General features: G+C 41.6%; 1 protein-coding gene across 9 annotated transcripts in view; it reads left to right on the forward strand.

Annotated features, from left to right (window-relative positions):
- The window catches only part of Bod1l1 (biorientation of chromosomes in cell division 1 like 1), a 60,651-nt gene extending 40,495 nt beyond the window's left edge, over positions 1–20,156 (forward strand). For 6 of the 9 annotated variants that reach the window (XM_060365380.1, XM_060365381.1, XM_060365384.1 and 3 more), the window contains exons 18-27: positions 5,983–6,058; positions 6,396–6,469; positions 7,256–7,331; positions 7,412–7,446; positions 8,739–8,784; positions 12,185–12,234; positions 12,330–12,411; positions 12,935–13,088; positions 15,696–15,836; positions 18,763–20,156. In XM_060365380.1, the coding sequence (XP_060221363.1) occupies positions 5,983–6,058; positions 6,396–6,469; positions 7,256–7,331; positions 7,412–7,446; positions 8,739–8,784; positions 12,185–12,234; positions 12,330–12,411; positions 12,935–13,088; positions 15,696–15,836; positions 18,763–18,880 (852 nt within the window). In that variant the 3' untranslated portion in view covers positions 18,881–20,156. The remainder of the gene's footprint in view (positions 1–5,982; positions 6,059–6,395; positions 6,470–7,255; positions 7,332–7,411; positions 7,447–8,738; positions 8,785–12,184; positions 12,235–12,329; positions 12,412–12,934; positions 13,089–15,695; positions 15,837–18,762) is intronic. The other 3 variants (XM_060365382.1, XM_060365383.1, XM_021639360.2) reach the window with 1 other exon arrangement.
- Positions 20,157–26,976: the final 6,820 nt, after the last annotated feature.

A 26,976-nucleotide genomic window follows, 5' to 3' on the forward strand; every position in this document is an offset into this window, starting at 1 on the left:
TGATTGTATTTTCCTGTTTTTCTTTTAGTTCCTTCAACTCTGTTTCTTTTACTTCTTTCAGTGATTTAATTATTTCTTCTCTGATGGCCATAATCTGCTTGTCTTTAATTTCCTCCATTTCTTTGCGGATAGCCATGGTCTGTTTGTTTTTATCTTCCTCTAATTCTTTACGTATTTTATTTGTTTCCTCTATTATCCTCTTCATCAGCATAGATGTTAGGTCATCTTCTTGATTTTCTATTATGCTGCGTTGTCCAGGGCAATTCGCCCTTGGATGTCTGGGTTCTGGAGATGCCATATTGCTCTGTCTTTTGTTGGTTGAGCTTTTACGCTGATCTCTACACATTGTGCTGTTTTAGGTGTTGTCTGTTAGTTTCTGTGCTTTCTGGAGTCCTGAGGTAGGGTGAATCCCCTTGGCCAGAAGATGATTTTTCCTGAAGGAGTCCTCCTCTGCTTTTTGGTTATGGTCATTGTATGGCCAGTGTTTCTCGGGAATTTCCACTGCTCACCTCAGGTGTATAGCCCTGTGTAGTAGCTGTGGTCTTTGTTAGGCAGGGGGCCTCTCCTCTTACCCATAGAAGTTCTCAAGACAGCTGCCCCACTGTTTCTCGGTATAAATTTAGTGAGCTACTGCTGTTGTTACAGTTTTCCAGGTACAGTCCTCTTGAAGAACTTGCTAATTCCCTAGCTGTGGGGTTTTCTCCCAAAGGGAAACTCAGTCTGTTATCCTGGGGCACACAGTTCTGTCCGGGAAAGTGAGAGGAACACCCAGCAAGTCTCTGGGCCAGAGGCTGAGTGCTCCGCTCTGGGCCTGGAGAATGTGCACGTAGGTTGAGTTGGTGCCTGGGGGCGCTGCTCTGGTCTGGAGGCTGGGTGCCTCAGTCTGGACCGGAAGCTGTGTGTTCCTGTCTGGGATGTGGGCTGCAGGCACTGCTCTGGTCCAGATGCTGTGGGTGCAGCCCTCTTGAAGGACCAGGGATTCTCACAGTTTTGTCAGTCTAGCTAGGAGTAACTGGTTGATCCTTGGCACAGTATCTGAGGACTGCTGTAATGGCTCTCTGGCTTTTATAGGTCTGAGGATGCAGCTGTGTGCCCCAGTGCCCTAGCGGTACTCAATAATGGCGCATGAGCACAGCGCTCATGCCTGCATTAGAAAGCTAGAGCCTAGAGTCTGTGTGAATCCAAAACGTCTTTTGGTGCTGGGTGTCCTGAGCGTTAGACCTGATGATCCCCCCTGCTGGGGTTTTCCTCCTGCCAGGGACACCCAGTCTTTGCTTTGGGGACCGCCGTTCTGTCTGGGGTGGCGGCGAGTAGATCCCACAGGCACAGACGCCCGCCCGTGGCTCCGCCTTTCTGGCTGTTGGGATCCTGGGTGTCTCCCTAAACTGGGTAATTTCCGGAGACCTATTCAGGGTGGTGGTATCAGCTGAGTGCTCTGAGATCAGACCAGCCCTTTCCCTCCCTGTGGGTTTGCACCCAACGGTGAAACTGTCTCTGGTGCCCTGGGGCCCACAGTTCTATCTGGAGGCGGCGAATCAGGCGCACAGGCAGGCCGGGCTCTGTGCCTGTCCCCGGCTCTGGCTCCAGGCTGGCTTCTGGGGCGCCCGAGGAACCTGAGTCTTTTCCAGGGGATGTCTGGGTGACCTAAGGTCAGTCCCAATTGTTTCCTGCCCCGTAGGGTTATCTCTTGACTGGAAAATCCAGTCTGTGATGTTGTGGGCCCACAGTTCAGTCTGGGACAGTGACCAGATCACGCTGGTGTTTAGCTCTGGGCTGGCGACCAAGCGCCTGGCGGAACCAGGGTCTCTTCTGCAGTTTAGCCGGGTGAGTTAAAGCTGATTGAATCCCCCACCATGGGGTATCCCCTCACCTGAGAAACACAATCACTTGTGTTTTATGGCCACAAGTTCTGCTTGCTGGTCACTGTGCCTGTCCCTCTGTGCTGCTGTTCAGAACGAGAGTCCTCCCGGCACCGCCATCTTGCCCCGCCCCCAATACTCAAAATTTTTATTCTACTAACCTTATATTCTGTATCTAACAATAATCAGCATGTTACCAAAGATGTATACATTTTTTACTTTGTGAACATAAACTACAAGATTATAGTAATATGAAGGATAGGATGCTTGATTATAATTTTTCTCAGTGGTCTTACTTATTTCTCAAGGTTTCCAGATGTTTTTTTCCAGCTCTGATATGCTTTTATCATAGTTGTATATTTGCCAGTGGTGATGTGTGTGAGTTAAACATGTTGATGTGCTGCCTCTGTCCAAGAACTTTCTGACCCAATTTTGCCAGTCCCAGATCAGCACTTTCCCCATAGCTTTTGTATGTGTCCCAGGATTCAAGGGAGCTGCTTGTGGGTGCTTGCCTTCCCTGTGTTGCCCTTCCTGCTGATCCAGATACACACACTTTTTGCTGTGTACCTCTTGAATGTTCTTCCATTTCTGAGACTGGCTACTCAGTATCTTCTGTCTCTCTCGTAAAAGCTAGCTTCCAGCTCACTAAAGCTGTTCTCCTTGTGCCCACAAGAACTGGAAAACTAAATAAAAAGAAGAGACTTTTAACAAGAAGGAAAAGTAGCATAGTACCATGAATTTCGGTGAATCAGCCTAGGAAAGAAAAAGACTCTTAACTCATTCCTCATTCCTGTTCATAGCTAGGATCATAAGATAATAAATAGTCTTAAATTAATAGAGAAGCAATTTGAAGGAGAAGCTTTTTTATTTCCCCTCAGTTTCATGTAAGTTCTTTAAATAATGAAATGAAGTAAAATCCAATACTTCACAGATAGAGTGCATAGGACCCTGAGTTCCATCTTCAGTCCTTCAACACAAAAAAGCATCCCTTGGTAATTATGTATAATTCAGTATTATGAAATAGTGTTTTCTGCAGGGAAGCTGTGCTCAGAAGTTATTTAATATCCCATTTTACAGTAGTAGTGATATGTAGACTAGGTTGGGAGAGATTTCCCACTCCTGTGGCAGTTCATGAAGTAAGGGAGTATCACTACTAGAAGCAATAAAGTTGGGGCTGGAGGGATGGCTTAGAGGTTAAGAGCATTGGCTCCTCTTCCAAGTCCTGAGTTCAGTTCCCAGCAATCACATGATGTTTTACAACCAACTATAATAAGATCTGATGCCCTTTTCTGGCATCCAGGCAGAACACTGTATATATAATAGAGAGAGAGAGAAAGAGAGATGAATAAATAAATAAGTAAATACATCTTTAAAAAATAACTTGTCACAGAGGGCCCCTGAAAGACTCTACCTAGCAGTGTATCAAAGCAAATATTAAGTCTCATAACCAAACTTTGGGCAGAGTGTGAGGAATAATATGAAGAAGGGGGAGTTAGTAAGACCTGGAGAGGACAGGTGCCACAAGGACCAAATATATCTGGGCCCAGGGGTCTTTTCTGAAACTGATACTCCAAACAAGGACCATGCATGGATATAACCTAGAACTCTGGCTCAGAAGTAGCCCATGGCAGCTCAGCATCTAAGTGGCTTCCCTAGTAAGGGGAACAGGGACTGTCTCTGACATGAACTCAATGGCTGGCTCTTCGACACCCCGCCAACCCCCGAGGGAGGAGCAGCCTTGTTAGGCCACAGAAGAGGACATTGCAGCCAGTCCTGAAGAGACCTGATAAGCTAGGGTCAGATGGAAGGGGAGGAGGTCCTCTCCTATCAGTGGACTTGGAAAGGGGCAGGGAGAAGATGAGGGAGGGAGGGTGGGATTGGGAGGGAATGAGGGAGGGGGCTATGGCTGGGATACAAAGTAAATAACCTGTGATTAATATAAAAAATAAAAATTATTATAAAAAAACTAACAAACAAAAATAAAAGAATACTCTGGAGGAGAGAAGGGAAGGTTGATAAGATCCTTGAGGCAAAGCTAGAAGCTCCAAAAGAAATTTCCTTCAATAACACTGTATCTGTGTTACTGAATAATTACCAAGCCCTTGAAGTGTGCTGGGAAAAATAAGCTTTTAACTTACTCTGTTTTTGTTAAGTTATATGGAAATGTTCCATGTTGCTGGTAGCTATCATATTTATATCGTGTCCAGAAAGCAACGTGTCTGCACCTGGGTCCCAGAGACCAATAAAAAGTTAATCGCAAAATAAATAAATAAAAAGATATCAAGAGCCACTCTCTCAAATAATAATAATAATAACAATAATTTGTCTCCAAATGGGACAGCACTGATATTAAAAAAAAAAAAAAGGAGTAAAGTCATTGTCAGGTTGCTATGTCAACTTGTCAAGACTGAAAAGAGATAAAATTGAAATTGGAAAAACTCCAGGCACTGGAAAAATGGAAAACTGAAAATAAAAATAAGTTCACATGTAACGTCAGGAGCTGGTAGAGTTCTTGAGGGACACAGTGCTTACTGTGAAAGAATCATCTCTTAAGCAGAAATACATTTTGTCCCAGACATGAAGACAGGGCAGCATCTTCAGCTACGCCTGAGCCTGAGCAAACTAACAAAGGCACAGCTCTGTCTTCCCACCCTCCAGCACATAAAAAAGGGTCTAGCTCGAAACTCACTATATACATGAGCCTGAATATTAGTGAGGGCAAAGTAAATAATTTGTTCTCGAGACAGCTGTTAGGTTTTCACAGGTTGGCAGGCCCTTCAACTTCTAAACCTGTGCCCTCCAAGGCTAGCTGAATAAGAAGCCACTAGAATATTTTAAAAGTGGCAGAACTCCTTTTAATTCTTTTTATATAAAACTATTCTAAAATTCTCTGTGAATATTTAATATAGAAACTAGCCTTTTATTGTATTGCTGTGTTTTATTGTATTCATCCACCATTTCTGGCTCTTACAGTCTTTCTGCTCCTCCTTCCATGATGATCCCTGGGCCTTGGAGGAGGGACTGTGGTATAGATGTCCCATTTAGTGCTGAGCAGTCAACAGTCTTTGTATTTTCCGCACCCTGGCCAGCTGTGGGCTTCTGTGTCAGTCTATATCTACTGCAAATACAAGCTTCTCTGATGAGGGTTAAGAGATACATTTATGGATATAACAATAAGTCATTAGCAGTAGTTCACAGAAATAGCAGGAAACCTATAGGTTCTTGGCCCAGCAAATAGTTTCAGGTGTGATTTCCATCTTGTGGAGTGGGCCTTCAATCTAAAGTGGTGGTTATTTATTTCCACGATGTTGATGCCACTGTTGCACCTGTGGGTATGTTGTGCCAGGCCAGTCATTATTGTAGCTTGCAGTTGAAACCTTTATTCAACTAATGGTAAATAATCTAACTGCTGGAGGTTATTGCTCTAAACTAGTTTATTTGAATCCCCAGATATTCTTTTTGGCATATTCCCTCTTCCTTCTTCCCTAGGCCTCTGTCCTCTACCACTCCATAAAGAAATACAATGTATAGTAGTTCTTCCTTTGAAGTTTCTGTTAAAAAGACAAAGTACGGGCTGGAGAGATGGCTCAGAGGTTAAGAACACTCAGTGTTCTTCCAAAGGTCCTGAGTTCAATCCCCAGCAACCATATGGTGGCTCATAACCATCTATAGTAAGATCTGGTGTGCAGGCAGAATATTGTATAAATAATAAATAAATCTTTTTAAAAAAAAAAGACAAAGTACATTTTTGGTTTTTTAACCTTTTAACAGTTCCACTAACTGAAATAATGGTTTTATTTTTTTCAAAGCATTTATCAAACTATTCTAGTAAGGCATTTTAAATTTATTTATTTATTTTTATTTTATGTGCATTGGTTGTCACATCCCTTAGAACTGGAGTTACAGACAGTTGTGAGCTGCCATGTGGGTGCTGAGTATTGAATCCGGGTTTTCAGGAAGAGCAGACAGTGCTCTTAACCACTGAGCCATCTCTCCAGCCCCTCAAACTATTCTAAATGATAACTAGAAAAGTGTTATTATTGGAAGAAACTCAGGGGAGTGTGAATGGTGACAGAGTTAAATTTGAAAATGAACCATCTGGTTTTGTTCAACTTCTTTACAGGAAGAGAACTCTGGAGATCAGGAGGAATTCTCTAGAATAAGTTCAAAGACAAACAACACTGCCTTGGAAGACAGAGGTGAGTGAAAGCCCTCCATGGGAGTTTTGGAGGATGAGTCCCCATAACACCACACCTTGCATAAATATCACCTGCTGGGACATACCTTTGCCCATTTGCTCCATCCAGAAAGCACAGAACCTTATGCTTAAGTTTGTAAAGCTGGAGATTATCTTTTAAGTTGAACTCTTTTCTCAAAGGGTGGTGTTTCTTAGTTAACTATTATTGGGCTTATTGGTTAATAATGGAAATATGCAAATGAAGTGATCATGTGTATGTGGGATTATGCTGATTCTCTGGGGCATGGTAAAAGCTTACCTGGTCACCAGCACTGCATTGAGTTTTGCCTTTTCCTCAGATGAATTTAGCAGCAGTGAGGGTACAGGCGAAAAGACTGAGCTGAATGAAGATGACAGTGTCAAGTCACAGGAGGTAAGAATTGGTTTTGGTGTTTCTTCTCTCAGAATGACTTCCAAATGTGTCATTGTCTCCACATGAGTTTTTCATGGTACTTTTTAACCATTTCAATGCAGTAGCATACTGTTTTAAGCAGTGTGCTTTATGAATGTCGTTCTGATTAATTTTGTGTGCTTGCTCTTATTTCATCAAAGCATTTATAGAAAACCTACTTATGTCATCCATATATAGGGTCAGTTCAGCACTTTGCCAGCGGCAGTGTCAGGTTCCTGGCCTTGCAGCTGAGCACTGCAGGAGGAAATGGGAACAGCAGCAGGAGGGCCCAAAGAGACCTAGCTTAGTGAGGCAAGACAATGGCTTCCCAGGAGGCTGCAGCTTCACCGAGTCCAGCCAGTGTGCCTACTTCCAGCACATTTAAGTTGATAGATAGCTTCTGGGTCAGAGAATGACAGTAGCCTGAGATAGACCTCTAAATCCCAAACCAGCCATGGCTAGTTTACCAACTCTTTAGTGGTTTCTTATAAGAGATTCACTAGATTATTTATTTTTTATAGGACAGATAACATTACCACAATTAGCTTAAAGCAAATCCCAGATGTAGCTCTTGTCTGGGACAACAATCTCTAAGCACTTGTTACTTGCATGGGATTCAAGAGGACTGCAGTGAGAATAAATACAAGACTTTCCAACACTGCATGTAGGCTGGGGTTCGTTCCTCTTAGTAAGGGAGCTTTTTAGTTGATACATTGGGGGTAAATTGCTCTTTTATTGATGGGGATCTTTTTCTCATTTTCTTCGTAGGATGACCAGCCGATAATTATTAAAAGGAAAAGGGGAAGACCTCGCAAATACCCGGCAGAAACAGGCTTGAAATCAAGTACGTGTTTGATACATTTTCAGTCATACAAAAGACTTTCTGAATTGACCTTCTAAGTAAATTTTTATTTTATTTTTTAGAAGAAGACTCCAAAGCAGAGACTAGCATTACCACTGTAAGTAATTGTAAAGGATGAGAAAAGAACCATTCAGATGGGTGCTCTTGGCCTGTGACACCTTATGCTGTAAACTACTTTGTTTTATTTAAGTACTTCAAAAGACTTTATTAAAACATGGTCTAGCCATTCAGATAATGCCTTGATTAGTAGTATTTTGTTGTGGACAGAGTTCCAACAGCTGTTCTTAAGCCAGTTCCATCCATTCCTAGGAGTTTAGTTATGTAAAATTAGACAGCCTTGGTTAAAATATAGAAGTTCACTGTTCCATGAAATTTTTGAGTAGTGACTTTCCAAGGGAATTTTCTCATGGCCCTTGCTGCCTTATGATTTTTCTCTTGAATTGTTTGTATACTCGATATGCACTGATTTGAGTGCAGGGTAATCGTCAGTGCTGTTTGTGTGGATGTGGATATAGTGTGTGCACGTGTTCATGTGCGAGCACATGGGTGAGTGCGTGCATGGGTGTGTGTGTGCACATGAAGGCCAGAGGTCAACATTAGATGGCTTTCTTAGAACTCTCTACCTTATTTTATGAGACAGGGTCTCTCAGTTAACCTGTAGCTCATGATTTAGATCGGTTGCCTGACCAGTGAACTAACTCCTAGGATCCACTTATCTCTTCCTCAAACTCTGGGTTACAAATGTGCATTGCTGCACCCAGCTTTTTACATAGTTGCTAGGATCCCAAATTAGGTCCTCATGTCTATGGAGTAGGCACTTTATTAACACAGCCATCTCCCAGGACTACTACTTTTTCTCTTTAAATGTTCTTATTTCTGACTCTGAAGTACATACACAGTGAAGTCATTATATGAGGATTTCATTCCATTTATTTCAATGGCAGTGAGTGGTGACTTAGAAAACATCACTTTGAATTTAAACATTAGCTTTGTCACTTTCTCTCAGACCTGTGACTCATGGCCAGTCGTGTAATTCTCCCAAGACTGCATCCTTGGCTATAAAGTAGTACAATACTATAGTACTAAAGTATTTCTGTCATACTACTGTAAGACTGCAGAAGGAGAACCTCTTGTGGAATGGCTTGCTGGCCTCAGGGAAAATGGACAACTTTGATCATGTTTCAGGGATGTGACATTTAGTCTCCGAGTTGCAGCCAAGTGGGGGGAAGACACTTGTGTCAGAGATTGCTCCGAAGCATGGGCAACCACACTTGCTTGACCAGCCACAGGAAATAGATCCCCACTATTCTGATTACATGAGTAAAGGCATTAAAAAAATATTTCTGTATAGTAATGACTAACTGTTCTTGTTGATTTTTGCTCCTTTAGGTAGAACAATCTCCAACTGGCAGCAAACTGAAAGGCAGCCAAGCAGGTATGTGCCGAGCCCTTGTCTGTCTATGGTCTAAGGAGGTGAGGTCTTTTCAGTTTATGTGCAAGAACATTTAAGAGTGTTTTTTTTTCAATTTATTCATTATATATCCTGATTGAAGCCTCCCTCCCTCAACTCCTCCCAGTCCCAACCTTCCTCCCTCTTCCCTCCTATCCCCTTCCCCTAGTCCACTAAAATGGGAAGTTCTCCTCCTTTGCCATCTGCCCGTAGCTTGTCAAGTCTCATTAGGACTGCCAGGACCCTCTTCCTCTGTGGCCTGGCAAGACTACATCATCAGGGGCAAGTGGATCAGAGACCAGGCAACCAAGTTCATGACAGGCCGCCCCTGTTCCCCTCACTTGGAGACCCACATGGAGACTGAGCTGCAAGAGTGGTTTTCTTGTTTGTTTGTTTGTTTTTTAATTTTTATTAATTACACTTTATTCACTTTGTTTCCTCCCATAAACCCTTTCCTCCTCCCCTCCTAGTCCCACCTTCCCTTCCCCTTCTCCACGCATGCCCTCCCCAAGTCCACTGATAAGGGAGGTCTTCCTCTCTTTCCTTCTGATCCTAGTCTATCAGATCTCATCAGGAGCGGCTGCATTGTCATCCTCTGTGGCCTGGTAAGGCTGCTCCCCCCTCAGGGGAAGGTGATCAAAGAGCAGGCCAATCAGTTCATGTCAGAGGCAGTCCCTGTTCCTATTACTGTGGAACCCACATGGATACTGAACTGCCATGGGCTACATCTGTGCAGGGGTTCTAGGTTATCTCCATGCCTGGTACTTGGTTGGAGTATGAGTCTCTGGAAAGACCCCTGTGTTCAAATTTTTTGGTTCTGTTGCTTTCCTTGTGGGGTTCCTGTCCTCTCCAGATCTTACTATTTCCCACTTCTTACATAAGATTCCATGTACTCTGCCAAACAGTTGGCCATCAGTCTCAGCATCTGCTTTGATAGTCTGTCTGCAGGGCAGAGCCTTTCAGAGGCCCTCTGTGGCAGGTTCCTAACTTGTTTCCTGTTTTCTTCTTCTGATGTTCATCCTCTTTGCCTTTTGGGATAAGGATTGAGTGGTTTTCTTAACAGTGTGTTCTCCTGCTTGATCAGGGAACCTAGCCTGGCTATTGGGAGAGATTTTAGAATTTCATTGTTTCTCAATGAAATAAGTTGACTGATTTGAAAAGAAACTTACATATACTTACATTTTTTTTTCTTTAGTCTGAGTTTGAGTCTAGGATACTGTCATTGCAGAAGGACAAGGCAGTAGAAAGCAAAATAGTGAAGGCTAGAGATAAATTCACTGCAGTGTCCAAGCTGAAGTTTGCTGCATTTTTGTTGAGATGAAATGGAAAATGTAGCTCTTTAGGGCTGTATTACCTCAAAGGTGACTGCTTATCTGAGGAACTTAACTGTGTTCAGAGAGACAGTAATCTGTAACAGAAACCTCTGTGCCTTACTTAATCACTTCAAGTGTTTTTGTCCTCATTCCAAACAGAAAAAGAAATCCAAGATGTTGGTAGTGGTTGTCCCTGAATGGGAGGCTAATAGAAGAATTCCTTATTATTTAGTCTGCCTTTTCTTTATTTTTAACTGTTTAAATTTTAACCTCATAGCTTAAGGATTTTTTAATGTGAGAAAGAAAGTGGATAGAAAGGATTGACAATATGCAGAGAGAATGAATATGACAGCTGTTTGTGTAAATCGGTAACAGTCAGCTTGGGAAAGCATACAGTATGCTCAACAAGATAAAGCAAGTACATAAACCTGTGTACAACAATTATACACCTAATTATCTGTAAACTTTTTATTTGCTTCATTTTTTTTTCTTGTCTCTTGGTAAATTAAGGTTGATTTGGTTTGGGTTGGGTTTGGGGTTTTTTGGTTTTGCTTTTTTTTTTTAATGTTTATTTGTCATCTATTTTTATGTATATGAGTGCTCTATCTGCACGTACATCCCATGTCAGAAGAGATCTCATTATAGATGGTTGTAAATCACTATGTGATTTCTGAGAAGTTAATTCAGGACCTCTGGAAGAACAGACAGCACTCTTAATTTCTGAGCCATCTCTCTAGCCCTTGGTTTTACTTCTTTTTCTTGTTGTTGTTAAAGAAGGAAGGATTCTGCTTCTGATTTTATTGTTAAGATCGTAAGTCCATACAATAAGAAATCTTTATACCTTGAACTCACTTTAAAGCCTCTAATCTATGTGATCACATAGTGGTTTTGCTTTTTTGTTATTTTCTGTGACTAGAATGGTGACCAGCATAGGACAGATTTGATCTTAATCGTAACTTTTCCATTCATTATTGTAGCGAATCTTCAGGAAAAAGAAAATACGACTGTCTTCACCAACCTTTGAAGAACAGTGTAGTGGCCTTGGCTACAAAATTAGATGCTATGCCCCCCCCAAAAAGAAAACACTCTTGAGTTTTTGAGTATTTGCCCGTGATTTTACATTGAAATAATATCCCACCTAATTTTTATTTTCCTTACAGTAACACTTTCTCAGAAAATTGTAACATCTATATAATACAAAAGTTTAAAGAATAAAGCATAGCATACCAATAGACTTCTAACGTATTTTTATTTGTTTTCCTGATATGTGTATTTGGAGTAAAAAGAGTCCAAATACCACCATTTATTAATTGTGTGACTGGACAAGTTATATAAATTAAGTTCCTTAAGCCTAATTTTTTCCAGACTGAACTGAGCTTAAACGATTTATAGAGCAGTACTGACACTTAAAAGAAGCATCTCTAATTACAAACCTGAAATGCTTCAAAATCCAAAACCTTCCCATTGTTTAAAGTGGAAATTTCTGCAGCTGGCCTGATGGTTTGCACTCAGACACACTAAAAATGCTGTATAATATTACCTTCTGGTCATGTGAATGAGGCATATATGAAGTATAAGTGCATTCTGTGTGCTGTTTTCATATGTGTATATGAGAGTAAGGCAGGGTGATCTACTTGCATGCACACATGTCTGCACCTGCATGTGGAAGCCAGAGGAAAACCTCATCATTGTTTTCAGGAATGTCATCCACCTCCTTTGAGACACGGTCCCTCATCAGCTTGGAGATGAGCAGTGGGCTAGACTGGCTGGCCATGAGCCACAGGCATTCTCTCCATCTCCCTAGCATGGTGGTTCTAGGATCTGAAATGGGGTCCTCATGCTTTCAAGGCAGGCATTTTACTTACTGAGCTAGCTACTCCCCAAACCTCAAGTTTTATGTTTACATGTGGTTTACCTTCCTGAGATCTTTCATTATAGTATTTAGTGATATTCCCAAATCTGGAAGAAGAAATTCCGAATAATGGATTCTGTAACAGTATATTAGCCGTGGAATGATGACAGACAACAGGCCAGACCTGCAGGTGAAATTTAATTTGTTTTTGTTTTTAAAGATGAGTCCAATAGAGAAACAGCCAACCTACAAGAAAAAAGTACAAGCAACGTAAGTGCTGGGTTTTATCAAGATGTATCTTTTATAAATAAACTTAATAAACACTCAGCTAAACACCCTATCAACTTTAATGCTATTGCTTCTAGGATGATAGTGAAGAAAAAACAGCGAGTATGCGCCGGAGAGGAAGAAAGCCCAAACGCTCACTGACTTCATCAGATGATGCTGGTATGAGTCTATCACGTTCTTGCCTCTCCCTTCCCACACATTAGAAAACAACAGGCCAATTTAACGCAAAAGCAAATAGAGGACAAAACAAACAAACAAACAAAAAAAACAAGAAATGCATACATCTGTATATTGTTAATTGTAGTTTTATTTAAAAAATCCCACTTTTTAACAAATCTTTTTTGGATGTAGAAAAATCGAGGCAGGCGCAGCTAGAACTAATGTTACATGAATGTGTGTGAAATGGCTTAATCCCTGCCAGAAATGGCACATCCCAGATGCTTTTCTGAGCACATGTGAATTTTTTGCAAATGCTGGCTGTGAGCTGCATAAGTAAACTATCCCAAATGTGTTTGAGATTAAGGTAAACAGTTGTGAATTGCAAGTACTGAAACAAAAAGGAAGTGGAAAACCACTTCTTCTGCTTCCAAGTTGCTAATATCCTAAGTTGTACACCGTTACTATCCTTTGGAAGTGTCTTTGGGAATTGTATAGTCCAGGTGTTACCCTTTTGTCTGAACAGAATCCTCAGAGCCAGAAAGAAAGCGCCAGAAATCAGTTTCTGAAACATCTGAGGACAAAAGAGATCAGGAGTCTGATGAGGAAGAGGAAGAAGAGGAGGAGGATGAGCCCTTGGGAGCCACCACGAGATCAACCACCAGATCAGAGGCACAGAGGTAATGGGAGCAAGCAGGAACCTCCAGAGGCCTTCGGCAGCTGCCCTGTCTGGAAGCAGCTCTTGGTGTCATGGGATTCTCTTGAAACCATTTCCTTTCCGTGTTCTCTTCCTGAATGTCTCACCTCATACAGAATGTGTTCTCTGTCTCAGGTGCTGGGGGATTACTTCAGAGTCTTTGACTGTTTTAAAGCTTGTTGGATGAAACCTGTCAATTCTCTCCAGACAGACATTATTTTAAGAGTCTACTGTCGCAGACATTGTGTGCTAAGGGCCATGAGAAAGCCCAGAGGTCCACACGTAGCCATCACCTGTGCTGCCCCTGATAAACTGCCTGAATTTCCATGTTTCTCTAAAGTATGTTCTCTCAAACCCTGGTGGAGGCACAATCCTTTGAGGGAAAAACAGGGTATATGGTCAAATGAGTTTGAAAAAGTCCTGAGTTCTCTGCTTCTTCTACGTCAATATACTTGAAATATTTTAGACTTAGCAAAATCCTAAAGGAAGGAAACCTGTTGTACAGTTTGCCCACCAGACTCCTCCGTAGCCTCTCCCATGTCGCTGTGCTGTCACCACTAGCAGTGCCCCTGCCCCACTGTATACGTGGAGACAGTGTGTGGCGGTGCTGCACAGTTCACCATGTATTTTCACCATGTTTTCCAGAGAAAGAATATTTTCCATTTTTTAATGTCATTCACGACTGTTGGTCTAGGCATAATCTTCTATAATTTCATTCTCCAAAATTAACAAAAATATTTGAAATATTTACTTTGAAAGTGTTACTATTAACACCTGACACCATAATATAGTAGTGATACTGTATCGTGTTTATAAAAAAATTTAAATCAACCCATTTCTAAATCCTGCAAACATAGACATTATTAGCCTCTAGTGACATGGTTTGATTTCTCAAAAGAGTCAGATTTTCAGTACAAAAGACAAAATCAAGGAGCTCACATGACTAAAGTTAAAATGGTCTAATGTTTGGGCTTTTGGGGGAGAGGAGTTGGAAAGGAGGAATAGCTGAAATGAATAGACATCACTAAGCCAAGAGTCATAGTGAGAGAAAATGAACAGGCCGGGGTGCAGCCACCCTGCATGTAGCTCACCTACAGAAAGTTCTTCCTTAGACTTTCTCTTTATTTGAATACCCAAAAGTTACCAGCTGGTTGCCTTTCAAAACAGTAGCCAAGATGTGTTATATACGTGGGTGGCATCATTTAAGAAAAAGGAAAATACATTTTTAAAAGAATAAGTTGAGGCTGGAGAGATGGCTCAGAGGTTGTTAAGAGCACTGCTTGCTCTTCCAGAGTTCCTGAGTTCAATTCCCAGCAACCACATGGTGACTCACAGCCATAAATGAGATCTGGTGCCCTCTTCTGGTGTTCAGGTGTACATGCAGGCAGAACATGTGTATGTAATAAAGGAAATAAATCTTAAAAAAAAAAAGAATAAGTCACGAAATTTATCAACTAATGGTCACTTGAGTTACCAGTATTGTCAATTTCTTTAGGAATGTTTGGTTTATCAACAGATTGTTTTCAGTTTGGTTTCAATTTCTCAGCATTGGTTAATTGGTCCAGGGCTCTAATATCTTTGTGGTTTCCCAGATCCTTAGGCTTGGATGTGCACTGTGATCCTGTTTGTTTGTTTGTTTGTTCGTTCGTTTGTTTTTGAGACAGTTTCTCTGTGTAGCCCTGGCTGTCCTGGAGTTCTTTGTAGACCAGCTGACCTCAAACTCACAGAGATCTGCCTGCCTCTGCCTCCCAGAGTGTACTGTGATCCTCTTGTACTGCTAATCTTGGGTGCCTGAGCCACAGCAGTTCCTCTGTATCGGTCCTGCCCTTGTGCACATTATTCCCTGGCCTTCTCTTCCTGTGCACTACAGAAGCCAGCCTCTCTATCACTTCTGCACTTGTTTCAAGTTCTACTTTTGGGGCCTCATATTAATGCCCTTTAAGTATTTGAGGGCAGTTTCCAGGCCTCCTTCTTGTCCTGAGCTTCCTTGACATCTTATTGTTTGCTCTCTAGTCTATATCCTCTCCAAGAAACAAATGCTCCACACCAAGTATGGACCGAGTAATCCAGAAGGGTTGTTATTCTGGTCTAATAGATAATGATTTTCGGTATGCATCCAAATTGGAATTGCTTCAGATTGAATCATATGCATACCAAATAATAAATCCTTTTTCTTTCTTTTCTCTGAAAAGTCAGCTCTTCCCTTAATCTGATATCTTTCTTGTATGATTGATTCCTTGGAGCATTAGCATTCAGCGCTGTGAGTCATGCCTTTAGTGACCTCAGCCTCTTACTCTGTTTAGATGAGCTCTTTGGTATCTTTGTCAGCCAGTATATTTGCTATTTTTCAGAATCATCTTCTTGATTGTGGTAAAATATGCACAGAAAAAGCAAAGACAATATCCTGGAAACCGAGTTTAGTCCTGGCTGACACCAAGGTCTTTACTAGCAATGATCAAAAGACCCAGCCCGTTGATCCCTTGAGTCTCCATAGCTGTCTTGCCCATGCAAAATCTCTTCCTTTCCAGTGGTCCCACGGCCTAGAGAATCCAGTACTACTATTGCCCAGTGTCTCTATAATGTGTTTCAGAAAGCATCATAGCAAGCCATCTACACGTGCAACATCCAAACTTGGCATCCCAGAAACAGTTTCTCCTAGAAATCGCGAAAAGTTAGCAAAAGAGAAGTTATCTACCAGCGAAAAAGTTAGTAAATCTCCCCCATTAGGAAGGTAAGTCCCTGCCTGCCCTTCAAGTTGTTTAACTTCGGAGTAATGCTTTTCCTGTTTTCTTAAGGATGTGTCTCACCAAATAGTTGTCTTGGGTATCATGGGTTTCCAGAAATAGGAAGGCCTAAAATAAAAAGTGTCTTCAGTGGCTTTGCCACATGGCCCAGCCACACAGGCCTGTCCTTGACTCTTGTGAGACATATTGGCCAACTCTCATGTACAAAGACTGAAGTCAGGTGTGTTTCTTCCCAAGTGATTACATGTCTGAATGCTTAGTTCAGTCTGCACCATGTGGTGAAGCATGTCACAGCTTAGAGTCATTTCTGGTTTAGAAAGTATTGTAGAGGTGACAAAACAAAAACACCCTCAAACAGCCACCTGCAGCTTGCACCTGCCACTGCAGCCTGATTCACCTCTGCTTCCCACAGTCCTCCTCCTTTGCCTCTGCTATGCTAAGGCAGTGGGTGCTCACCACCTGCTTCGGTGAGTCAGGTTCTTCTTTCCTTTTAGCTCCTTCAGGGCCTCCCAGCTGCTGCAGCCCATTCTCATCTCCTTTCTATTGCATCTGTAGTCAGCACTAACCAGTCAGGAATGGCAGGTGGCAGTGATGTAAGTAGCTTAAGTTTGCTTCTCTCCCTGAACTGTTAAATTTCTTCCTTGAGATTGGGAACTTGTCTTGCTCTTTGTATATGGTAACATTCATAAACAAAAGATGATTCCACAGAAGATTGTTTTTGCACTCTCTTACAGTGTTTGAGGCTCAAAGCACATTTGTAATATGTATGTGTATTCCTATCTACCAGTCTTAGAAAGGAAGAAAATTCTCTCATTCCATCCTCATTGGGTGACAGGAAATATTCCTTATTTTCTGTGTGAGTGTCAGAGTATCAGGACAGTCTGGATACATGTTTCTCAGAATTGAATGTGCAGAAGAATTACATGTTAGAGGTACCAATTGTGACTGTTAAGAGTTGGACCTGTGAGTCTGCACTCCCAGCAGGCTTCTGGGTTTAAGGAAAGGGCCTGATCAGCCTACCAATCTCCCACAAGAGGAGAGGAGCCTGACTCAAGATTCTGTTCCATGCTAACAGCTCACAGCACAACACTGGCTCCTGTTACATAGCAGTTCTGCAGTAAATTGGTGTTCCCTGTGTTGCCAGTGGCTTTCCATGACACAACTTGGAAAAGGTTATTAACAAACATCTCTTAGCTGTTCTCAGCTCATTCAGAGGTAACCTGTAAGACCATATAATCTGCAACACTATTCAACTGAGAGTGTTTGCTTTTGCTTTTAGAACAATAAGCATGTCTTTGCAGCAATAAGATTGCATTTCTCTCGATCCTGCAGCTTTAGTTTTTCAATTCTTTAGTTCATCAATAAAACATTTGCTGTATGCATACCATATGACAAGCAGAAGTATAGACATATAGCTAGATAACATGAATAATCTCAGCAGCTGCCCAGAGGTATGCCTTTTCTAATGATAAACGCATGTGTCTAAGACTTTCAAACTTTTGATAGCAACCCACAGTTATATGTTTTGCAATACAGCTGCTGCTCACATTCAAACTACTGTAACAAACAGAATGCTCACTAGTAAAACTTTGTTAGTTTGGAAACAGTGGCATTTGGTCAGATGGCTTAGGTAGGATGATTTTAAAAAAGAAAGAATTAGGCACTTGGCTCAGTTAATTGAGTGCTTACCTAGAAGGCATGAAGTCCTGGGTTGGATTCCCAGCATAGATGTACGTGATGGTGCATACATGTAATTATATTGCTCAAGAGGTAGAAGATCAGAAGTTCAGAGTCATCCTGTGCTACATAGGGAGTTCAGGGCTTGCCTAGGATACATGATACTTCATCTCAAAAAGGGGGAAGAAAAAAAAAGAAGAAAATCACTTGTCAAAACATGGAGAAAGGGGGCTGGAGAGATGGCTCAGAGGTTAAGAGCACTGGCTGTTCTTCCAAAGATCCTGAAGTTCTATTTCCAGTCAACCACTTGGTGGCTTACAACCATCTGTAATGAGATCTAGTGCCCTCTTCTGGCCTGCAGGCACACATGCAGGTTGAATACTGTATAAATAAATTAATAAATAAATCTTTAAAAAAAAAAATGGAGACAAATGACAGCATTTGTTTGAACGAAGCTGTGTTTAGGCAGCATTGCAGTCCAGAGTGCTGGAAGCAGAGAGCTGGTTGTGTAAACACATGTACTGTGGTTTGATTTGTCCTTTGTCCTAGATAGTGCTTCTTAGCCTGTGACCCCTTTGAGGGTCATATCTCAGATATCCTGCATACCACATATTTACATTGTGATTATAACAAGAGCACAATTACAGTAATGAAGCAGCAATGAAATAATTTTCTGGTTGGGGGCCACCACAACATGAGGAACTATATTAAAGGGTCTCGCAGCATTAGGAAGGGTGAGACCCACTGCCATAGAAGTTTCAGAGAGTCAACAAGAGCTCTGTTTGTCTAAGGATGGTGACAGGATTGTGATCAGTTACGGTGCTCCTCTAAAGCTTTTCCTACTGTGCCAGCTGCCTTCTCTAATACTCCTCTGAAGCATGGTTTTGTCTCTGTCAAATGCTACGTTGCAGTCCTGCTGTATTCTTGCTAGTAGTTTCAAGAGGGAACTGTGTATGTATTGGTAGAAAAGGGGTATAGAGAAGGATGCTAACAAAACCGAGGTTAGTACCTCAGGGTGGCAGGGCTGGAACAGAAAGTGCAGGCTTCTGTGTTCTTCCTCCAAAGCTCCACCTATACTGTGTTCAAGGTTGCTGGTGAAGAACCAGACTGTTTGAGCCATTTCAAGTAGGAAATGCTCTGGGGTTTTTCCCTTGGGGTAGTGTTCTAAAGACTCCCAAGTTATGTGAAGCAACTGATTTTAACTCTTCTTACTGCCTTGGCTTTTGCTCAATGCAGATCAAAGACACAGCTCTCTCCTTCTGTCAAGCGCAAGAGAGAAGTCAGCCCTCCTGGTGCTCGAACAAGAGGCCAGCAGAGAGTGGACGAAATGCCTCTGAAAAAGACGAAACGGTAATGCTCAACACCCTGGCTCTGGAGAGAAAGGGACAAGCCTCGCCCCTTGGGCTTTTTTTTTTTAAAAAACAAGAAAAGGATCTGCATGTGCTGTAAGTTCTAGGTTTGAGCTTGTTCCTATTATGTTTTAACCGCTTTATAAACCATTGTTCAGAGATGGTATTATGTACATTCACATCAGATAAAGAAAGATAAGTTTACTTTGTATCTGAACTCAGCAAAGTAGTTGTATATTTTAACAATGGAAATTGGGGTTTCCCAATGTGACACATCACTAATGCAATCCTTCTAGCCCATCAAACACCAGGCTGCCCCATGGGGATCTGTGTATAGTATATAAACATGTAAAAATAGGCTGTATTTTACTCAATGTATGATGCTAATCAATGAACACTTTATTTATTTTACAGAGAAATCTTATCTGTGAACTTTACTATATATCTGTTTATTTTATTTTATTATTCTTTTTAATAAAAAGAGGGTTTTAAATGCTATGCAGTCATTAGTAGAAGAGTTCTAGGACTCTGCCTGCCCTGTAACTATCTGCATATGGCCTGGCAGGAAACAGAAATTCACGCATGCATCCAAGTAAAGTAGTTTAGATGAAGAACGGATTCTGCTGCTTTCCGTCCACGGTCATGACTGTTTTTTAAGAATGTAACTTGTTTTTCAATTACCCTTGCCCTGTGGCTTTACCTCCAGCACCATTAACGTACGTGACTCTGGTTCAGGTAAAGTCGTCTCCTTCACCTGCAGGCAGCACCCTCTGTGGTTCATTTTCTGTGCTGTTCCCAAGCCTCTGCCACCATCTCCATACTCTGTCTCAGTGAAGAGAAATGCTTGAAGACTTCATTGCTCCAAGCTATCCAGCTTCAGGATGTCATGTTGTTTTATACAATTATTTCAGGATAGAAACTGGTTTTATAGCCAGGTTCTTTTTTAAACATGTTTTAACCCCATAATGAACAAACTATCCAACTTAAGTTTTTTCACAAAGAAATGTTTTCTTAGGATTGGATCTGTTTCTTGCAATGATATGATGAGTTGCCAAATGATTAAGGTCATTTTAAATGCTCTGTTCATACTCTCGTTTTATAATTAAAATTTACATTCATTGTGTGTGGGTTTTTCATTGTTAGGGGTTATGAATTTTTTTTGTCTTTTTTAAAATTTGGTTTTATTTTATTGTTTTGACTCTTATTGTAAGGTGGATATTGTCATTTTACATTGTTTCTTACTGAAATTTTATATATAAATTATAAAATGTTTCCCTAAAACTTGAGTGACAAGAATTTTTTTTTCCCATGCTTTAGAAGCCAACTGCAGTCAGAATCGAGGCTGGATTTCAACAATCCTCTTTCCTAGAGTAGCAGGCTTAAGGTGATCAGTTCATTAGCAGGGCAAACCTGAACACAATTTTGTTGTGAAACCATTACTCACTAACTTAGAGAGACACCTGCAGCGGACATGACCCCATAGAGACTGAAATGGATCTGTGAGGAAAAGCTGCCTCCTAGGAAATGTGGAGCCAGCAGTAGAACCACATCCACTGTGTTCTGGTGGGGTAGTCAGCTATATCTTAGTATTGTCCAATGCTTCTGATGCCCAGGTTGATAAGAGAAATGACCCTGTGGGATGGAGGTATTGCAGGTGTGAGAAAGCAGTTTATGGTCATGATTTGATGCTGATCATATTTAGCAGAGTGGAGTAGCTCAAGCATAAGACTTCCTAGTTCATGTGGTAGTCCCAGAATCGTAAGGATCACCTGGCTCAGGGGATGGAGAGCTGTATCCATAGTTAAGACCACTTGTTGCTCTTTGAGAAGACTCAAGTCCTGTCACCACCTTCCATAGCTCCAGTTCCAGGGAATCTGATGCCTTGTCTGTCCTCCTTGGGCACCAAGAATGTTCATGATGCATATGTAAATGTAAGCAAAATACTCATAAACAAACAAACAAAAGAATACTCAGCTCAAAATGCCTATGGCTTTCTCTTTCTGACCCACTATGAAACACAGATTGTCTCCAGCTGTCATTTTTCTGGGCTTGACATTGCCACCACCCACTGCCTTAGTTATCCATCGGTTTATCCATCACAGATTCATAATTGGTCAAAATTAACGCAGTACCTCATGACTGAAGATGCCAGGGTGCTATGGCCTACAGAGCACACCTGCTTGCTCTTGTCTTGTAAACTACAGATATTCTCCATCTCTTTTTCTGGCCTCAGATTCTCCAACTTAGCTCCCACAGTCCAGACTTCCTAAATACTATACCATTGTAATAGTTACCCCCTAAGTAGGAATGGTCTGCAGGTATCACCACTCTGCTAATGTGATCTCTCACAGTGAGTTGATGCAAATTGGAAACCATAGTTGTCTCCAAAATCTTGTCCAGAAAGTTGTTTCCTTAGCCTGAGGGAGATGCTAAGCTTTCTGCAGAGGCACCCTGCCCTCGGGACCAACTGGAGCAGAGCAGTCCTTCAGGCTTCTTTGCAAAAGAAGGAAACCAAACTCACCTGAGATCCAAGGAGTAAGTACTAACTGAAAGAAAGGCAAAAAAAAAAAAAAAAGTTTGTTGTTGTTATTGTTCATCCTTGATGCAAGCACATGTCATCTTTTCTAAAAATCACTACTCAGTCATCTTTAAACCTACACTAACAGACTCAGGATAAGGAAGTGCTACAACAACTGTCTTTCCACCAAGACTGCTGTTCTGGGAAGCAGACTGTCTAGGCCTGTGCTGTACATACACCAGGGATGCCTCATGAGCCCAAGGCTTCAGAAGTAGCAGCGACAAGCCACAACTGCTGCACAGAGGTACATCTGCGGAACATACAAAAGGAAAGGACAACTGACCAACTCTCAAGTTCAGGTTTTAAATGGTTCAAGCAAAATTGGATCTAGAGAAAAGAGCCTTTTTGACGCTGAGCTGGGAAGATGAGATAGGTGCCATTTTTGTCACATCAACTTTTTAGAAACCTGCTTAAGGAAACAGAAAAAAATAAAACACTAGTTCTAGGAGATAGACTTGCACCGTACTCCACTCAGACATTTCATGTGCACATTAACAAGTAGTAAAACATCATGAAGCCAGGTATAGTGGCACATGGCTTTAATCCTAGCACTCGGAGGCAGAGGCAGCAAATCTATGAAATTCTAGGCTAGCCTGATTACATAGGGAATTCCAGGACAGCCAGGCCTACATAAGGAGATCCTGTTTTAAAAACAACAAACCATGGCAGGGACTCGAGGGTTCAGTGGTCAAGAGTGACTATGGCTTTTGCAGAGGAGCAGGATTTGCTTTTCATTGCCCATGTCAGGTAGCGCACAACCACATGTAATTCGAGCTTCAGGGAACTCCAACGCCTCTGGCCTCCACAGGCACTGCACTTATGTACACATACCCATACACATACACATAACTAAAAATAAATCTTTAAAAGAAAATCTAAAGGGCGATCTGGTTAACCCAGTGTTCTTCCCCAACATGCACAGAACCTAACAACATCTATGGAAATCAATATTGTGTATCACCTTGAAAACCTTCAAGTCAGAGTTTCACAGCAGCCTTTGTGGAGGATTATCACAATCCAAATTTTACAACTTCAAGAATTGGGATGCATGGTCTGGCAACGAGATCATCTCTGTCATGCCTGGGGCTTTCTCCATCTCACCCAACTAGTGCCCACAGTGGACTGTAATATTTTCTTTCATCCTCTTGCAATGTGCTTGGACTTTTTTAAAAACAAATGTTATAAAATGTCAACAGTTAAGTAATAATACCATCAGGTCATGTCTGGATTGTATAAAAAAAGTCTCTACTTTTCAAGCAAAGAAGACAGTCGCTCCCAACATTATTCAAAGCCAGATGTTATAGCCTCACTTCACATGCATACATCCTTATATGTGGCATCACATAATGTGGTTATCACATATGTGGTTAGGTATCTGATTAAAATATATAATGTATTCTGAGCCATTCACCTGCTACTAGTTTTCTCAGGATTTCTATTGCAGCGAAACACCATGATCAAAAATGAAGTTGGAGCATGTGCTTTTAATCCCAGCACTCAGGGAGGTAGAGGCAAGTGGATCTCTGTGATTTCAAGGCCAGCCTGCTGTACTAAGAGACAGCCAAGCTTCACAGGGAAACCTGTCTTGTGGTTGGGAGGAATCAGGTTGGAGAGGAAAGGGTTTATTTGGCCTTCACTTCCATATTGCTGATGATCATCGAAGAAAGTCAGGGCAGGAACGTAGAAGCAGAAGCTGATACAGCGTCCATGAAAGGGTGCTGTTTACTTGCTCATCATGGCTCATTCACTCAGCCTGCTTTCTTAGAACCTCAGACCACCAGCCCAGAGGTGCCACCATCCACAGTGGTCTGGGTCCTCCCCCTACTGGTCACTGATTAAGAAATGCCTTATAGCAAATCTAATGAAAACAGTTTCTCAGTTGATGCTCCCCCCTACCGCTGACTCTAGCTTGTGAAACAGTTGACATAAAACTAGCCAGTATGTTAGTCTTTAGATTGTTCCCCAGTTAAAAAAGTATGAGAGTGTGTGTGTGTGTGTGTGAGTGAACTTTCTTCAGGGTAGAGCTTTCCACTAGTGTCCTAATATAATTTTTTTAAACTTGGGTCTCAAACTGTCCACATACCCAGAAATGAGCTCAAGCTGGACTATAGGTTTTTTAATGATTAAATTAAAAACCCAGTATGCCTCAGGAACTTGTGAAATGGTCCTTGATATCAGCATATCAAAGCCCACACTGGCCTCCAGGCTCTCTCAAGTACCTGTTGCTCCTTTTAAACTTCACACCAGCATCTAGGCCCTTTCCTTCCCCCAGCTACTTGTCTTCCTTATAATTCATTTGATTTGTCCACCTTTTTCTGTCCCTCAATCTCTAGCTTTTCTCCCTTTTTTCCTCTCTCTATCTCTCTTTTCTCTCACTTTTGCTCTCTACCTGTCTACACTGCTCTCTTCTGTCCTCCTGCTTCCCTAGCCCTGGCCATGTCCAGTCTGCTTTCTCTTTCTCTTTGCTCTGTACTCAAGATGCCTCTGGATATTTCCTCTCTCTTACAGTGAAAACCTTCCCCCTAATAATGGAGCAGTCATGTCAACAGTTTCTTCACTGCACCCCCTCAGAAACAATATTTCTAGGCACGCTGAGGACTACATTGGATGTCATACACCTTTCCTCTCCTGCCCCTGGCTTTCTTGACTTTCAACCCTAGACCACAGAATTTATGCTAGCCACCCCCAGACCAGGTTCTTAAACTTTGGGCTTTCCTGCTTCCAAGGCCTCAGACATGCACTGAGACATGCTTTCTGAAATTCAAGGTCTTCAGTCTACAGAGCCTCTTTATGGGAGCCTATAATTGTGTAAGCCAGTTCTCTAATAAATATCCTGTCCTGTATCTATTTGTCTATATTTATAGCTGTCTGTTTAACCAATATCAGGTATAACCAGTCTCACACATAAGATTCTGTACTTTGTAACCTCCCAGGTTTATTTACATTTGGCGGGGTACACTTACGTGACAGCATTTTGCTTCTAATGACTTTTACATTTCTTTCTTCTAATCCACTACTTAGGAAACAAACAGTTTGGTAAGTATATGGGACACTTCTAGAGGAACAAAGATGTTGACTGGGTGTTCCTAGTACCTCTCACTGGCTACATAATTAAGGAAAAGGATTGCTGAAGATTATTGTTTCTTAACCTGACATCCACATAAGTGACCTGAGATGTTTTTAAGATTTTTTTTTTTTTTACATTTATGTGTGTATGTGTTGTGTGCACAAATATACCCCCATGTGTAAGGTCAGAGGAAGATGTCAGGTGGCCCTCTCTGTCACTCTCTGTCTTATTTCTTTGAGACAGGATCTTCCACTAAAGTTGTAATGATGCTGCATAGCAGGAAGTCCCAGGGATGCTTCCAACTGCTTACCACAGGGCTGGAGTAATAGGGTATCTGACTGATACTAAAAAGAACCAAAAATCTTGACATGTCTGCCCTCATGTTGTTTCTGACTCTGCATCCTTAAGCTTTGGGTCAGTTTGTCCTCACTCCATTTTGCACAGACACAAATATTGGTCCAGAACTGGTTATGCAATATAGAAATACTCAGAGGTCGTCTAATCTCTCTTTTCTCTATGTACACTGATGACATAAAGACAGGGATAGCATTTGGAGAAGCACTGTAGCCTTGAGATGTGCGGATGCCAACCATCAGGTTTCACATCAACCCATTCCAGAGCACCAGCGATACTTGGAAAGTCTACTCTCTGGTAGCCCCTAACCTTGCGCCCTCTCTTCACCTTTGCTTAAACTCTACACCGGGGTTCTAGAGGGACTGCTCAGTAGTTAAAAACTCTTGTTCTTGTAGAAAACCTGGGTTCAGATCATAGCACCCATGTGGTATTTCATAACTATCTATAACTCTAATTCTAGGGGATCCAATATCCCCTTCTGATGTCAGCAGGCACCAGGCATGCACATAGTTATTTATGAACATGCAGGGAAATACTCGATACACATAAAAATAAATCTTTTTTAAAACTTTGTGTTGAGTTAATATGTTTGTTAGACCACCATCTTCTCAATTTTGCTGGACTACCAGAGTAATTTTTTTTCCCTGCCTCTGCCTCTTGTTCTTCCCTTTTTCCCTTTTGAGTAGCAATGAATCAGACTTGGTGGCTGGAAAAGAAAGGGGGTCCTCTAAGTCGTGATGGGCATACATGAGAGGACCAGATGAGTCTGTGGATATTTTGTTTCCACTTTTAAAGAGTCTTCCTTTCGGAAGTAAACTAAAGCAGACACATCCTCTCCCATCATGGCATAGGACCGCCCCCCTCTATCTGAGGACACTGACTGCAGGGCTTAAAGAAACAAAATATCCTCTATTGTGGCAGTTGCTAAGAAAGACAACTTGGGGTCTTTTTGGGGATCCACTCCTACCTCCATCTTTGCTTCTAAACCTATTACTAGATTACATAACACACACACACATAATCTACTTGAGTTTTCTAATTTATGCAATCAGAAATCCAGGGAAATGTAAGGAAACGAATGTTAATGGTGTAGAGTGATAATAGAAAGAATGCAAAGCTACTTCAGGCAAAGTACAATGGTGTGGACCTACTCAGCGCAGATTCTGAATGCACTCTTCTAAGTTGGAGAGTTAGGAAACATGCTAACAGCTTTGTTCCTTCACTTATTCATCTGCTTAACTGACTGCAATACAGATCAAAGGATGGCCCACAACAAGAATCATGAAAGACCGGGCTATTATCACAATACCTACCTATCTAGAGCAGGAAGGTCAGGACTGTGCTCCTTTCCCCAGCCCATTGAGAAGTAATTGGTTGGGGAGCCTGAGCATTGCTAAAGACTCTGTGCTTCCTCTTTGTCCGTAGTGAACAACTTGTGCCATAGGAATTCAACTGGAAAAGTTAAAATGCAGTAAGTATAATTCGATGCCCAGATGACATGCAGCAGTACTCAAAACAATAGCAAAGGGAAGTGATTCACTGTGATAGACAGCAGAGGCAAATCAACAATCAAATGGTCTGGCCCATGTAGATTTATACTGTTACCTGGTCAATCCAGCTGTAGCGGCCTTTAAAACAAACAAACAAACAAAAAAAAAAAAACTCTACTGTAGTTGGGGTGTTTAGGCCTCTAACTCCCTTCCACCAAAACCCTAACTTTAAGTAGGAGAGAGAAACGGTTAGTGGGGAGAGGGTCTCCACATCACTTTACTTCTCCTGGCTATTTAGGGTCAAGGGGTTCTTTTAGGGTGTTATACAAGTGTCTGTCAACTGCAGATGCAGCTAGCAGTCTCCTCCACACCACTGCACCCTGAAGCTTTTTTTCCATCTGCTCCAAACTGCCAACATGCCCTACATGTGGCAATTAACAGGTATGGACAAACCGTAACCCAACTAAAATCCCACACTTGGGATTAAAACAAAAACATATTTACATAACATGTAGAAACTAAAACTTCTATTACAAATCATGACATTCTGAGATAGTTAGCCTACTAAATTCTTAGCAGATCTGTACAAGCAGAAAGCTTTCAGGTTAAATG

This window comes from Meriones unguiculatus, chromosome 12 (genome assembly GCF_030254825.1).
Source record: "Meriones unguiculatus strain TT.TT164.6M chromosome 12, Bangor_MerUng_6.1, whole genome shotgun sequence".
Classification (NCBI taxonomy): Eukaryota; Metazoa; Chordata; class Mammalia; order Rodentia; family Muridae; genus Meriones; species Meriones unguiculatus.